Source organism: Camarhynchus parvulus, chromosome 9 (assembly GCF_901933205.1).
Source record: "Camarhynchus parvulus chromosome 9, STF_HiC, whole genome shotgun sequence".
NCBI classification, from domain to species: domain Eukaryota; kingdom Metazoa; phylum Chordata; class Aves; order Passeriformes; family Thraupidae; genus Camarhynchus; species Camarhynchus parvulus.
The window spans coordinates 20,449,391-20,464,785 of NC_044579.1; the positions used below are offsets into that span (position 1 = coordinate 20,449,391).

General features: G+C 61.6%; 2 protein-coding genes across 2 annotated transcripts; one reads left to right on the top strand and one right to left on the bottom strand.

Moving 5' to 3' along the window:
* Nucleotides 1-4,670: 4,670 nt before the first annotated feature.
* PROCR (protein C receptor) lies at nt 4,671-6,833 on the bottom strand. Its single transcript, XM_030954588.1, has 5 exons — nt 6,739-6,833; nt 6,550-6,701; nt 6,219-6,455; nt 5,108-5,374; nt 4,671-5,026 (listed from the first exon to the last, which is right to left on the bottom strand). The coding sequence occupies exons 2-5, from the start codon at nt 6,602-6,604 to the stop codon at nt 4,914-4,916; spliced, it is 672 nt and encodes a 223-aa protein (XP_030810448.1). The 5' UTR covers nt 6,605-6,701; nt 6,739-6,833; the 3' UTR covers nt 4,671-4,913.
* Nucleotides 6,834-9,165: 2,332 nt separating this feature from the next.
* Nucleotides 9,166-15,395, top strand: PFKL (phosphofructokinase, liver type). The gene is made up of 22 exons (XM_030954185.1): nt 9,166-9,292; nt 9,813-9,886; nt 9,985-10,062; nt 10,148-10,337; nt 10,469-10,634; nt 10,725-10,769; nt 10,854-10,962; nt 11,263-11,358; nt 11,438-11,530; nt 11,820-11,945; nt 12,033-12,097; nt 12,277-12,340; nt 12,427-12,573; nt 12,671-12,741; nt 12,828-12,915; nt 13,032-13,184; nt 13,314-13,478; nt 13,640-13,701; nt 14,015-14,126; nt 14,216-14,315; nt 14,431-14,536; nt 14,621-15,395. The coding sequence occupies exons 1-22, from the start codon at nt 9,205-9,207 to the stop codon at nt 14,766-14,768; spliced, it is 2,346 nt and encodes a 781-aa protein (XP_030810045.1). The 5' UTR covers nt 9,166-9,204; the 3' UTR covers nt 14,769-15,395.

Below are 15,395 nucleotides of genomic sequence, written 5' to 3' on the forward strand. Positions count from 1 at the left end.
CTCAAACATTCCCAGAGGTTTTGGTCCTGGCCCACTCACAGTGTGCAGGATTTTAGGATCATGGAATATTTGTCCTCCAAGGACTGGGAGTGCAGAGGGTGCTGGGTGTCCATGGCATTCCCTGTCCCCTTCTCCTGTGACATGGAGCTGGGAGCAAGTTATGGCACACATTAACTCCTTTATCCATAGAAATGCTTCCCACGAGGTTTAGATGTTCACATCTTGGTCTGGCACCAAACAAGGATCCTGACTGAACCTCCGGGCTGGGAATTCTGTAATGCACAGCTTGAATTTCCAGTCCTTTCTAAGCAGCGCCATTCCCAAACTGGAACAAATAAACACAAATTTCCTGGGCTTCTTTTAACCTAAATCCTTGGAACATTGTGAGGGTTCAGATGAAGGCATCTTGTTCAAATCTTCTAGGAAAACGCTTGTCCTTGGAATGCACTCCCAGAAGTCCCTGCTGCTTTGGGAAGGCCTGGCTGAAATGGGGTTCTGGTTTATTCCTGAAGGGAATGGTTTTCAGCACTTCCAGGGGCTGTGTGTGTTCTTTCAGGGCCTCACCACAGGCTGGCTTTCAGATGTCATCACCTCCATCAGCTGTGTTCCCACCCTTTGGCTGGATCCCTCCCACCCCAGGGGAGGGGAAGGAGCAGATGGGATGAGGATTCCATAGCAGGTTGATGATGGGAGGGAATACAAGGCTCAGATCCACCATGCCCTGCAGCCTTGTGTGTGTCTTCTGTCCCTCCACAGCCTGGGCTGGCTGCACTTAGAGCCACATTCACCATCCCAAACCGGATGGTGAAGTTTTGGGGCTGCTCCAAGGAGTTGGTGTGGGGGTCTTGGGAGGAGAGCTTTGCTCCCAACGGCTTCAGTCACACCAAAGGCTGCTCCCAACTCTGGCAAGTGGTGAAAGTGTTCCCAAACAGCCATTTCTCCAGGGAAACGTCTCTGAAGGCGCAGTGCAAGCAAGCTTGGGTTTTTCCAAAGAAAAATCTTGTTTTTTCATATCTTTATCTCCCTCTGAACCTTTCTGCTCCAGGGCTGGGCAGTGGAGGAAGAAGGGAGAAGGGACTGGTGCCAGAAGTTTACTTGGTTTGGAGTGGGAACCTCCAGCTGGGAAGGGAAGGTGAAGCAATGATTTTTCCCTGGAATCCTGACTGCGATTCCCAGCCAGGAGTCCCCATCTCATCCCTGCTCGCCTGCATTGCAGGAGGAGCTGGTGGAGCAGCCTGGCTTGCTCCGGAGCTGCCCCCAGAGGTGTGGGATGGGCGGTACCGCTGCCACCCATCCCTGCTCCTGGCCAGCAGCCAGCTCTCTCCTCCCATTTCCTCCTGCTGACCTGGGAGGTGAGCGGCGAGGGAAGAGGGCAGCGCTGGGCGCCGATGGCCCTGCGAGGAGGGAGAGGCCAGCACGGCCCTTCCCTGCGCTGAGAGGCTTCTCCAGGGAGCTGCTCCTTTCCTTGTGGGAGCAGGAGGCCGCTGGGAAGCAGATCCCCTCACCCCCAGTGCAGTTCCTGGTGTTAACAAGCATGTCCCAAAGTCAGGGATTAAAACATCTGTGGCTGTGACACCGTGACCTCTGAGAATTTGGAAGGATGGGGTTTGTTTAGTCCTGAAAAGCCACAATGACACCAGTGCAGGCGCCGAGTGCGTAAGAGGTGTTTACAGGGATAATCCCGTTTCCTTCCAGATGGATCCCATCAGCCCCACCTTTTTCTCCCCTCCCACCCCAGCAGGCACCAGAGCTCATCCATCGCTGGTTTTGGGCATCTCCTGGAGCCATCCAGCCCTTTGTCCTGAGGCACAGCAGCTCCCAAAGGACACGGGTGGAGATACCAACCTTGCAGAGGGAGCTGATGTCCTAAAGGAAACGGGGACCTGCCCATCCCATCCAAGTTCCCCATGGGATGGGTGAAGGAAAGAGCTGGTGCACAAGGACATTGCCTCACTGGAACAAGTGAGGATCACTTGTTGGATTGAGGCTTGGGTGTCTTATCTGAGCCCTTATCCAAGACAGCGGCAGCGGAGTGGGCTGATGGAAACCATGCATGGAAAACAAAGCCTTGCCCGGCAATCCCTGCAGATAACAGGGATGGGTCACTCTGGGAGCTGGTTAAAGCTGCCAGAGGCTTCCATGCAGGTTCATTCACCCTCCTGCAGAACACAGAAGTCCTCCAAGGAGAAAACTGAAACCACCCCTCGCTGATGGGATACGCACTGGCGCCTGTCCCAAGCTGTGATCGGGGCGGAAGAGCAACCAAATTTGGGAAAGGGTGAGCTGTGCATGTGGCTGCTGGCTGCCAGGAAACTGTATTGGAGTGGTGCTGGAACAGGAGCCCAGCCCCCAGCTCTGAGGCAGCTGGGCTACTGTCCCCAGCTGCCACACCCAGCCAGGCCTCAGTGGCCCCACCATGAGGCACTTGAGGGTTTTGGGGAGAGGAAGAGAAATTTTGGGGCTACAATATGTTGGAGGTGGATGCTGCCACCATAACCCTTTGCTGCTGGCCACCCCATCCAGGACAGACACTGATGTCACTGCCAGGGAGGTGCCTTGGGATGGAGGTGCCAGGTTTGGGTGCATTGCCCATGGACACCAATGGAAATGAGGCTGTTCCTTGGGGTTCTGCACTTTTGGGGGATCCCCACTGCCCAGTCCCTTGTGGAAACTCAGGAGCTGCAGCAGAGTCAGCTCCATTCTGGAGCATTTCTCCAGACACACACGGGGAGCTTGGGGCAGGGAAAAGGCTTTTCCAGAGCTGTGTGAAGTGGGCAAGCTCAGACTTGCTCATCTGTCCAAAAGATGACACATTTCTGGAGCAAAGCAAGCTCTGCTGTTCCAGGCCTCCCCCAGTGTTTCCCACCTGAGTCTGTCCATTGTGGCTGCCATCCCCGCTCCATCCCAGCCATGGGCATCCCACAGCATCCATACTCAGCCATCCCAGCCAGAGCAAGGAGCTGCAGCCCAGGGAGAGGGGACTGAGATCAGGAATCACTCCAAGTCTTGGGGACCACGGTGCAACATCTGCAGGTAGCAGAGATGCCCCTGAAACTCAAAGCAGAGCTGGGAATGCAGCGGTTCCTCCCAGCTGGAAGGGACTGAATCCCTTTGCAGACAAGAGATGCAGCACGTGTGACCTTGGGCACTGCCCTGGTGTCCCTGGATGTCCCTGGAGCACTCGGCCCACAGCACAGCTCCTGCCAAGGGCGCTGCTCCAAGGGCTGAGCCATGACGTTCCCGGGCCTCGGCCGTGTTGTTTTGGATTCTCCGGCCTCTCGGAGCCCGCCAAGGGTGGGGAGCGCCCCAGCCCCTGCCCCGGGAGCCTGGGGGAGGCGGGGGCTGCTCCAGGGGTGGCCGAGGGCCAGGGTGATGAGATGTGGGCTTTGGAGACCTCCTCCTCCTCCATCCCTCCGTGAGGACAACCCCTAAGGTCATCTTCGCATCCCTTCTGTCCCTCGTCTCTTTTCCCATCTTCCCTCATCCCACTCTCTCTTGCAGGGTGTTTAGAAAAGAAAGAGCTGGAAACTAATCCAGGAAAGCCTCTCTCCTGTCCCCAGCCAGCTCCTGGCTCCCTTCCTGCTGCCAGAGCAGTGGAGATGCACAGGAAAGCTCAAAATCCACTTTTGGGTGAAAGGGAAATGTGGCCAAGAGTTTCTTATCAACACAATCAAAGTTTAAACAGTCAGAGTGGAGGTTTTAGCTCAAATTTGGATTGTGGAAAACTGTCCCCTCACAGCTGTGTGTACTTGACCTCAGCATCTCACATCAAGCAAGGAAATTAAAAACGTTGAGAAAATTACTCAATTGAGTCAAACCAAAGCTGGGAGAGGGTTGAAATGAGCTCAGGAGGTGCAAACACCACCAGTGTCTTTCCAGAGACCCGGAAAACTTAGTACACAACCCAGGGGCTGGCACAGGGGCTGGCAATACCAGCGAGCCCACCCAGCACCAGCAGCCATGGCCCAGGATGGATCCACAGCCCCACATCAGTGCTGCCAGGGGGAACAAGAGCAGCCAAAGGCGTGGTGGGAGCTGATGGGTGGTTTTATTACACAAGGTGTGACATCCTCCCTCCATCCCCACTGGAGCAGGGATGAATGAGGGTTTAACACCATCCTTTTATCCATTCCATGGCTGTTTCTCCTGCTGCTTTCCCCCACTTCTCTCTCCCCCATTTTCCCATCCATGCCCAGTGTTTCTGTGTGGAGTCTCAGCGCATTGCCTGAAGTGAGGACCATCCACAGGGCTGGGGGCTGCTGGAGGGGGCAGCCCAGCTGGGACAGGACTGGGAAGCCACTGGTGTCCTTGGGGAGCAAAGCCTGTGGCACTGGGTACATGCATCCCTTGTGAGGGATGGCCTTGGTCCCCTGATGGGCTTTCATCCCCCTCTGTCTCTGTGCAGGGATGATGGATCCATCCCTGCCTCCCCAGGGTGATGATGGATCCATGGAGAGTTGCTGGATCCTTGGGAAGATGACGGATCCATCCCTGACTCCACAGGGTGATGATGGATCCATGGAGGGTTCCTAGATGACGATCCATCCCTGACTCCACAGGGTGATGATGGATCCATGGAGAGTTGCTGGATCCTTGGGAAGATGTGGATCCACCCTCTCTGCAGGGAGATGGATCCATGGAGGCGGCCGGGGGGGCCCTGCTCTGCAGGGAGATGATGGATCCATGGAGAGTTGCTGGATCCTTGGGAAGATGATGGATCCATCCCTGACTCTGCAGGGAGATGATGGATCCATGGAGAGTTGCTGGATCCTTGGGAAGATGATGGATCCATCCCTGACTCCCCAGGGTGATGATGGGTCTGTCCCCTGCCCCCACAAGGTGGTGGTGGCTGCACGGGGAGATGACAGGTCCATCCCCTGTGTCCATGGGGTGACATGGGACAGCTGCCCACGCTAGCAGCTCCCTCCCGTGCACAGGAAGATGGCCAGGGCCATGCCCAGCAGGCCGAGGCTGCCCAGGACCAGCCCCAGCACCAGCGGAGTGCGCGATCGGCCGCTGACTCTTCCTGCAAGAGGCGAGAGGGACAGAGGTGACAAATGGGCCACGCCACCGCGTCCCCGTCCCCAGCCCCGGCCCCAGCACCGACCTGTCCTGGCGCTCTGAGCCTGCAGGAGGCTGACACAGGTGGTGTTGAGGAAATACTGCAGGTCCTGGGTGGTTATGGGGTATTTCATCAGCTGCTGCTGGGCGAAGGCGGCCACCGGGAGCTCTCCGGGCCAGAGCCGCTCCCAGGTGGCGCTGGGGACATGGAAGCTCAGGAACGCCGTCCTGTTGAGGGTCACCTCGTAAAAGCTCTGGGCTGTGCCGTTGGGGTAGAGGCGGCAGCCGAGGTGGCAGCACAGGTGATGGGTGACTGCGGGGACAGAGGGAGGGGACAAGGTCACCACGCTGCCGCCCTGAGCACCAGCAGCAAACTGGGCGCGGAGTTTGCACAGCCTCAGCACCACCCCGAGCTTTGCTTGCCCTCGGTTTGAGCATGGCAGTGACCGGGATTATTTTCCCTCCTTTATCCCCACACAGCACAGCTCCGGTTCTGCAGAGGGGGAGGCTCTGGGCACAGAGCTGCTCGTGGCTCTCGCGGATGGAGCGAGACACTGGGACAGGGACACCAGGACAGGGACACCGGGAGGGGGGGACGGGTCATGCCTGAGACTCCACGGTGACACCGGGCTCCCCAAGGGTACGGGAGTGTGGGGCTGGGGCAAAACCGGTTTGGGAGTAACCAAGGAGAGGAAAGGAAAGCACACCCCGGGCAGGAGCAGCAAAGGCGACAGGGCTTGTGGGGCAGAGAGAGCAGGAGCACAAAACTCGCCCGCAGCGTCCCACAGCTCCTACAGGCTGCGGGATGCAGGCGGGATGCAGGCAGGGTGCCAGTGGGATACAGGCGGGATGCGGGCAGAGCACAGGCAGGGAGCAGACAGGGCTCCTACACCTCACCACCCCACAAGCTGCAGCCCCCAGCCCTTTTCCTGAGGAGCAGCAACAGGCTGAGCACCATCCCGTTCCCAGGGTGTGCTCCGGGTAAGAAATTCCCGGCTCCACAGAAGGGCTCTCTTTGCCCACAGAGAGGTTTTGCACATGGTCCTGTCCCCATCCCTTCGCCCATGTGTCCCTGCAGAGCCACCCCCGGGCCTGGCAGCACGGAAGAGGCTCCCATTCCCCAGGGCACCCACCCCCGTCCCCCGGGTACCACTCACAATCGGTGGGTCTCTCCTTGTTGAAGAGCATCACCAGCTGCCTGAAGTTCCCCAGGTAGGTGATCACCTCCTCCTGCCGCCGGGCCCAGGCGTCCGGGGACTCCAGCGGGATCACCTGGGTGACATTATTCCCTTCCAGGACATGGCTGAGCTGCCCATTCAGGCTGGCGTTCCCCCGGAACATGGAATTGCCCTTGTAGACGCGGGTCAGCTGGAGCATGGTGAAGGCGAGCGGAGCTGCGGGAGACGCGGGACATCAGCCACCATCCCGTCACCCGCCGTGAGCCCCGTGTGTCCCCACGCCAGCCCCGGTGTCCCCACCCAGCCTTACCTGCCTGCTCAGCCCCGCAGCCCAGGATCCCTCCGAGCAGCAGCAGCCGCAGCATCGTGGGGACGGGAACCGCGTTGGGGACACGCTGGGGACACGCTGCTGTCCCGGCTCGGAGCTCAGCCCTGGCACCGCGCTGGGGACACGCTGGTGGCCTGGCTCGCAGCTCAGCGCTGGGGACACGCTGGTGGCCCCGCTGCTGTCCCGGCTCGCAGTCCAGCCCCGGCACCGCTGTGGGTTCGCGCTGCTGGCCCCGCCGCTGGAGCTGGCCCGGGGATGTTAAGCGGGCCGGGGAGGTGGGGCTGCGGGGGGAGGAGAGCGGGACTCCGGCCAGGTCTCTCCCATTTCCTTAAGCCGAGCCACCCCTTCCCTGCCGGATGTGCCGGGCCCCGCGGTGCCTGAGGATGCAGGATGGGGCTCCAGCTCCTCCTGGCATAGATGGAATTGGGCGAGCTGCCAGCACCTGACTCAGTTTCCCCATGGGCAGGGCCCGGTCCCACTCCCCTGGGGGATGTGGGGGAGCAGGGGGACACGGCGATGGGGACCATTGCCAGGGAATGGGGACTATTGGAGGGAGCAGCCTCCCAGCACCTCACTGCACCCACCTGGATCCCATTCCCTGAGGGGTGCAGGGTCCCATGGGGCTCCCCCCACTCGAAGGGACATCTCAGGGTCACCTGTAGGATCCCATCCCCTGTGGAGAGGGCATCCAGCAACAGGACCCCCCTCCCTGGAAAGGGGTGGCACTCTGGGTAGCTGAGCTGGGCAGTGGGGATGAGAAATTAATGGCAGGACCAAACCTCCATAGGTGTTTTTTTTAATGACACCTAAAATAATTATAAATCAAAAATTTTAAATTGTGAAATTTCTACTAAATGCTCCAGCTCGTCTCACTGGCAGAGCGTGGCACAGCCTGGGGTGGCACAAAATAGCATCCATGCCATGGCAGGGAATACAGGCATGGAATGCTCTGGTGGGCAGGGATCTGAAAGCCCAACTCATTCCACCCTGTGCCATAGGCACGGACACCCAGGTTGCTCCAAGACCTGTCCAGACTGGCCTTGGACACTTCCAGGGATCCAGGGGCAGCCACAGCTTCTCTGGGCAACCTGTGCCAGGGCCTCAGCATCCTCACAGCCAAGAATTTCTTCCCAGTATCCCATCTAAACCTGCCCTCTGGCAGTTTGAAGCCACTCCCCTCTGTCAGGGCCCTTGGGAATATTCTCTGTCCATCTTCCTTGTTGGCTCCTTCAGGCCCTGCAAGGCCACAGTGAGGTCACCCCAGAGCTTCTCCAGGTGAACAACCCCAGCTGTGCCAGCCTTTCCTCCCAGCAGAGCTGCCCCATCCCTCTGCTCACCCTGGTGCCTCCTCTGGGCTCTCTGCAGCAGCTCCAGGCCCTTCCTGGGCTGGGCCCAGGGCTGGGGCAGCTCTGCAGGTGGGGTCTCACCTGAGCAGGGCAGAGGGGCACAATCCCAATCCCTTTCCTGCTGCCCACCCTGGGATCAGCCCAGCACAGGGGGTCCTAGGATGGGGCATGGCCAGCCCTCACCACCTGCAGCCCCAAGTCCTTCTCCAGGGGCTGCTCCCTCTGCTCATGCCCAGCCTGGGTTGATCCTGGGGATTGCCCTGACCCAGGGGCAGCACCAGCTCTCGGTGCTGTTAAACCTCAGGAGATTCCCATGGTCCCTTCTGGAGCTTGTCCAGGGCCCCCTGGATGGCCCTGTCCTTCAGGAGTGTCGCTGCACCCTCAGCCTGGTGTCCCCTGCAAACCTGCTGAGGGTGCCCCGACCCCTCTGTGCCAGGGATGGAGACCTTAAACATCACTGGTCCCAGCACAGACCCTGGGACACCACTGGTCACCGATGGCCACTCTGAGCCACTGACCCTCTGGATGTGACCATCCAGCCAATCCCTAATCCATCTGACAGTCCATCCATGGAACCCAGCTCTGCAATGCAGAGGGAAGGATGTTGGGTGGGATTGTGTCCAGGCTGCATAGAAACCAGGATAAATGTCATCCACAACCTTTCCCTTGCCCACTGAGGGAATGACAGCGTCAGAGAAGGCCACTGGGTTGGTCTGGCAGGACTTGCCCTTGGTGCAGCCGTGCTGGCTGTCCCGGGTCACCTCCTGTCCTCCCTGCCCCTGCCTCAGCAGAGCTCCCAGCAGGGTCTGTCCCGGGATACTCCCGAGCACAGAGGGGAGGCTGGCGGCCGGCAGCTCCGCGCCCCAGGCTCCTCCTTTCCACCCTTTTTGAACATCGGGACAAGGACTCCTTTTTTTTCCAGGCACCTGGGGCCTGACCGGACATTCAGGACCTTCCAAATATCCTGGAGAGCGGCTGGGCAGCTCCATCAACCAAATCCTTCAGGACTCAGGGACGGACCTCCCGCAGGATGGCGCGGTGCGGGACGGCGGGGCATGTCCCCACTGCCCGGCACGATGTAATAGCGCACCATGTCGCGACACGGCGCGACGTGTCCCGCCGTCGGTCGCCCCGTGGCGGCGGCCGGGGCGTGTCCCCTGTGTCGGGGCGTGTCCCGGGGCGTGTCCCGGGGCGTGTCCCCTGGGTCGGGGCGTGTCGCGGGGCGTGTCGCCGGTCCGTGCGTGTCCCGGGGCGTGTCCTCGGCGGCGGCGCCGGCACCGGGAGCGCAGCGATGGCGGCGGCGGCGGAGCTGGAGCGGCTGCGGATGGCGGGGGCCGGGATGGCCATCGCCGTCCTCACCAGCGGCGGCGACGCGCAAGGTGCGCCCGGCGGGGCGGGGGGCTCAGCCCGGGGCCCGCGGTGTCCCCGCGTGTCCGTGCCCGTGACCGCGACCGCCTGGGGCCGGAGCCCGCGGCCCGCGCCGCTCCCCGGGCGGGCGGATGGATGGGAACCCCCCTGCCGTGTGCCCGCGCCGCTTCCCCGTCCCCGGGACCCTCGGGCCGTGGGAGGGCAGGGGCCCCACGGGGGGAGCCCCACGGAGGGGGTGTGCCCGTCCCTGTCCCCATCCCCGTCCCTCCCGAGATAAGCAACTCGCTCGGTCCCGGGCAGTTTCTCGTGCCCAGCTGTGCGCTGAGTTTCGCCGGTCTCAGCCCACGTGGCTCCCCGCCCACTCAAGGGGACACCTCAGGGTCACCTATCGGATCGCATTCCCTGTGGGGTGCGGGGTCCCATGGGGTTTCCCCCGCTCAAAGGGCCACCTCAGGGTCACCTGTAGGATCCCATCCGCCGTGGGGCGCGGTATCCCTTGGGAATGCTCCAGCTCACATATCACTTTTCCAGGTATGAACGCCGCTGTCCGCGCTGTCACCCGCATGGGGATATACGTGGGAGCCAAGGTCTTCCTCATCTACGAGGTTGGGGTTCCCCCCCTGCTCCCCATCATGGCTGGGGGGATCCACCCACCCCCCCTGTGCCAGGGTACCTTTCACCTCCACCCTCTGCTTCTCCACAGGGCTACGAGGGGCTGGTGGAGGGGGGTGACAACATCAAACAAGCCAACTGGCTCAGCGTCTCCAACATCATCCAGCTGGTGAGGGCCACCATGGGGCCACGGGACTGCAGCTCCCAGCCCCCCAAAGGTGTGTGACAAGCCCCGTGTCCCGTTCTGTCCCCAGGGCGGGACGGTGATCGGCAGTGCCCGCTGCAAGGCCTTCACCACGCGGGCGGGCCGGCTCCGCGCCGCCCGCAACCTGGTGGAGCACGGCATCACCAACCTGTGCGTCATCGGCGGGGACGGCAGCCTCACCGGCGCCGACATCTTCCGCTCCGAGTGGGCTGGGCTGCTCGAGGAGCTGGTCCGAGATGGTGCGTGAGCCCCTCTTTGGGGGTGGTGAGGTCTGGAGGGTCACCCCAGTGCTGTGAGCCCAAGGCGGCCTGGACTCCAGCCCCATGATGGCACCCTGAAATAACCAGTGTGGTGGCCGTGACCCCCCCAGGGCAGATCAGCGAGGAGGTGGCGAGGAAGAACTGCCACCTGAACATCGTGGGGCTGGTGGGCTCCATCGACAATGACTTCTGTGGCACCGACATGACCATCGGCACCGACTCGGCGCTGCACCGCATCATGGAGGTCGTGGACGCCATCACCACCACGGCACAGAGGTGAGGGGGACGGGGGACTGGGGGCTGCAGCGCCCTGGCCATCGCACCCACACACCCACCCACCTTCTCTTCTCACCCGTGTCCTTGCAGCCACCAGCGGACGTTCGTGCTGGAGGTGATGGGTCGCCACTGCGGGTAAGTCCCCGTGGGTGGAGAAGCCATTGGTCGGATGGGATGCCACATTTCAGGGCCAGTGCTGCCACCTCTGTGTCCCCCCAGGTACCTGGCACTGGTGTCCGGCCTGGCCTCGGGCGCTGACTGGCTCTTCATCCCTGAATCCCCTCCGGAGGACGGCTGGGAGGACCTCATGTGCGAGAGGCTCGGGGAGGTGAGGGGAGGTTCCTGCCATCTCATCCCATGCCCTGTTTCCCCTGGGGAGTCCCCGTGGGGGCCCAGGCTGAGCCCTGCAGCCGTGCCCGGCCCCTGCTTCGGGAGCTGCCGCCATTGTCCCTGTGAGCCGGGGCACTCAGCCGAGCGCAAATCCAGCCCTCGTGTGCCAGGGGCAGCGCTGGCTTGGGGGCTCAGCTGCCTGTGACCTGAGCCACCCCCGGGGCAGCACAGAGGGCGGGAAGAGGAGGGCAGCGTGCTCACACAGCCGTGGTGGCCGTTTGTCCTCCCCTCGTGGCAGACGCGCAGCCGGGGCTCGCGGCTCAACATCATCATCATCGCCGAGGGCGCCATCGACCGCAGCGGCAAACCCATCTCCTCCAACTACGTGAAGGACGTAAGGGACTGCCCCGGCACCACCCTGGCACCCACGGACGCCGGTGGGTCCCCAACGTGGTGTCCCCTCTTCCCCACAGCTGGTGGTGCAACGCCTGGGCTTCGACACACGGGTCACCGTCCTCGGCCACGTGCAGCGTGGAGGGACCCCGTCCGCCTTTGACCGCGTGCTGGTAGGTGCAGGGGAGGACACAGAGAGGGGGAACCCCGCTCCTGCCATCCCGCTGCCCAGTGGAAAGGGGTGAGGCTCAGATGGGCTCAGCCCTGCTGTGCTGGGCAAAGCTGTGCGCCCATTTCTCCTCATTTACTCCAAATTTCATGGATTTTTAAATAAAACCATCAGCATTCCAGCAGTGAATCAGCAGCCACATGGTTTCCAAGGCTGTTGGGAGTATCCCTGAGCATCCCACCCAGCTGGCACTGGTAGGCCCCAGTGTCACTGGTGCCCCTGTCCCTTTGCAGAGCAGCAAGATGGGGATGGAGGCAGTGATGGCGCTGCTGGAGGCCACTCCGGATACCCCGGCCTGCGTGGTCAGCCACTCCGGGAACCAGTCGGTGCGGCTGCCACTCATGGAGTGTGTCCAGGTGGTGAGTACCAGGGAAGCTGGGTGGGGGTCTCACCCCCCTCCCTGTGAATGTGGGTGTTATGGTGTTGCATCTTTCTCCCTCCTCAAGACAAAGGATGTGCAGAAGGCCATGGATGAGAAGAGGTTTGATGAAGCCATCCAGCTCCGTGGAAGGTGAGGAGCAGGGACCAGGACTGGGGGAGACATCCCCCTCTTGGATAGGGGCTTCTCCTTCTGGGGAAGCTGTTGGCTCCTGCAGCCAGAAGGGTGTCCCCAGTCACACCACAGGGGCAGCGGGGAGGCTTCCCCTTCTCCCAGATGTGCCTTGGGGACATATCACCGTGTCCTTGCAGGAGCTTTGAGAACAACTGGAACATCTACAAGCTGCTGGCGCACCAGAAGCCAGCTCAGGAGAAGGTGAGGGGTGACGGGGAGCAGCAGGGTGCACCATCCCCACCCTGGGGACATGTGGGGATGTGCTGTTCCCATCCCTGTCCCCGCAGAGCCCCTTTAGCATGGCCATTCTGAACGTGGGAGCGCCGGCCGCCGGCATGAACGCTGCGGTGCGCTCAGCCGTGTGCATCGGCATCTGCCAGGGACACACCATCTACGTGGTCAACGATGGCTTCGAGGGCCTGGCCAAGGGGCAGGTAAGGGGCACCCTGAGCCTGGGATGTCCTGCAGGATGGGGTTGGGCTTGGGGGAGGGGGGTTCTTCCCACCCGTAACCTGTGGCTGGTGCCCGCAGGTCCGCGAGGTGGGCTGGCATGACGTGGCAGGATGGCTGGGCCGTGGCGGCTCCATGCTGGGCACCAAGCGGTGAGTGCAGCCCTGGGGACAGGGACATAGGGAAAGGGTGTCCCCACCATCCTCACCCCACTGTCTGCTCCCCTTCCCCACCACAGGACGCTGCCCAAGACCTGCATGGAGAAGATCGTGGAGAACGTGCGCAAATTCAACATCCAGGGGCTGCTGGTCATCGGGGGCTTTGAGGTGTGGTTGAATCCTCGATTGGGGGCCGGGCTGTGGGCATCCCAGAGGAATCTTTCTGGGATGTGGATCTGGCTGCAGAGAGGGCCAGCATTTCCCAATCCCTCGGCTGCTTGCAGGCGTACGAGGGGGTGCTGCAGCTGGTGGAGGCCCGCGGGCAGTACGAGGAGCTCTGCATCGTCATGTGCGTCATCCCCGCCACCATCAGCAACAACGTGCCCGGCACCGACTTCAGCCTGGGCTCCGACACGGCTGTTAATGCTGCCATGGAGGTGAGGGACCCAACAGGGACAGCTCCCTGTGCTCCACCACCTTCCATCACGGCCTGGAGTGGCCAGTGTCTCGTGCTGGGGAAGCAAAGGTGGCTTTCCCTGGTGTGACCTCCCCTTGTTTGGGCGCAGAGCTGTGACCGCATCAAGCAGTCAGCCTCGGGCACCAAGCGCCGCGTGTTCATTGTGGAGACCATGGGGGGCTACTGCGGGTACCTGTCCACGGTCACCGGCATCGCCGTGGGCGCCGACGCCGCCTACGTCTATGAAGATCCCTTCACTATCCACGACTTAAAGGTGGGCGGGCAGGAGAGGCTCTCTGGCTAAAATGAGAAGGAAAACAGGGCAAGGGAGGGCTCCAGAGCAGGGCAGGAGCTGCAGGACATAGCCGTGCTGGGTTGATGTCAGGACAGGACAGCTGTGGGATGGCTGCTGGCATCTCGGTGTTCATCTTGCAGGCCAACGTGGAGCACTTGACTGACAAAATGAAGACGGATATCCAGAGAGGGCTGGTGCTGCGGTGAGTTGGGGGTACTTGGGGACAATCACTGCAAACCCCAGCCCTGTGGCAGGGAGCAAGGCTGGAGCTGAGCCCTTCCCGTGGCCAGAGGGGGGTCCTGGGCATGGTGAGATCTGGCACTTGGCCCTGGGGACACTGGATGCCTCCGCTGCCATCCCACCCCAGCCCCAGGGTCCCCCTGGGGACACAGACTGGGGCTCTGGGCCTCAGGGAGAACAAAACACCACAGAAAAAGTGTTATGGGAAAAAAGGGGGACCTCCTGGGCATGCCAGGGGAGGGAGGAGCCCCCCAAAACCTTCCTCTGCTCCCTAGCAATGAGAAGTGCCACGAGCACTACACCACCGAGTTCCTCTACAACCTTTACTCCTCTGAGGGCAAAGGCATCTTTGACTGCAGGATCAATGTCCTGGGCCACCTCCAGCAGGTACAGAGGTACAGGGGACAGGGTGGCATGGGCCCTGCTGGCCCTGAGAGCTGGGGCAAGGCCTGACATCCCCATTTCTTTGTCCCCAGGGGGGAGCCCCAACCCCCTTTGACCGGAACTACGGGACCAAGCTGGGAGTGAAGGCGGTGCTGTGGATGTCAGAGAAGCTGCAGCAAGTCTACAGCAAGGGTGAGCCGAGGGCTGGGGATCCCACAGGGGGTAGGGAAGGCTGGTGGCTGCTGCTCCAGGCTTCCAGGCTTGGCCCCCAGTGAGGTGGCCAAGGTCAGCAGTGTCCCCTTCCCAGGACGTGTGTTTGCCAACTCTGGAGACACTGCCTGTGTGATCGGGCTGCGGAAGAAGGTGGTGGCCTTCAGCCCTGTGACAGAACTCAAGAAAGTCACGGATTTTGAGTAAGTCCCCATGCCCCAGCGGTTCACTGGCTCCTGGGGGAACCTTCCCGGGGTGTCTGCTCTAGAGCTGTGTCCCCTGCACAGGCACAGGCTGCCCCAGGAGCAGTGGTGGCTGAACCTACGGCTGATGCTGAAGATGCTCGCCAACTACCAGATCAGCCTCACCGAGTACATCTCGGGCCAGATGGAGCACGTCACCCGTCGCACCCTCAGCATCGAGAAGGGCTTCTAGTCCCACCAGCCTGGCCCATAGCCCCCGCCATGTCCTCTCTGTGCCCATGTGCTGCTGGGGGAGCACTGTGTCCCCTCTGTTCTCAGTAGCCCTGTAGCTTTGCCATCGACCCCATACAGCAGGCAGAGCCTGGTGCTGTGTTCCAGAATGGCACAATCACTGCTGCGGGTTCTGGTCCCTGTGCGGATGCAGAAGAGATGCTTGAGCCCAGCCGCACAGCCCAGACCCTTAATTTTTCCTTAATAGTTTATTATTATTTAATCATGGGGTATTTTGAGTCCTTGATTAGTGGCTTGACCGCCTGAGCCAACTGCTGCTGCTTGTAGTCGCGTGCCCCACGTGCGGGAGGGGAGCAGGGAGGATGCGGAGCCATTCCAGAGTGGGTCGGAGCAGTTCCATGGGGCTTCTGGGTGCCCCTGTGGAGCTCCATCCCCCGTGGGGGTCTCGAGGGCTGAGCACGGGGGTCCTGGCAAGCCCCTGTCCCCTTGCATGACGCTTGGCTGCGACCGTCACCGCGTGGCTGTGGGCACCGTGTCTGTCACCTCACCGCTGCTCCGTGACCCCCGGACCCTGCACTGCCCGCGGCGCTGCTCCTCTCCTCTAGAGATAAAACCTGCTGGAGCCAAA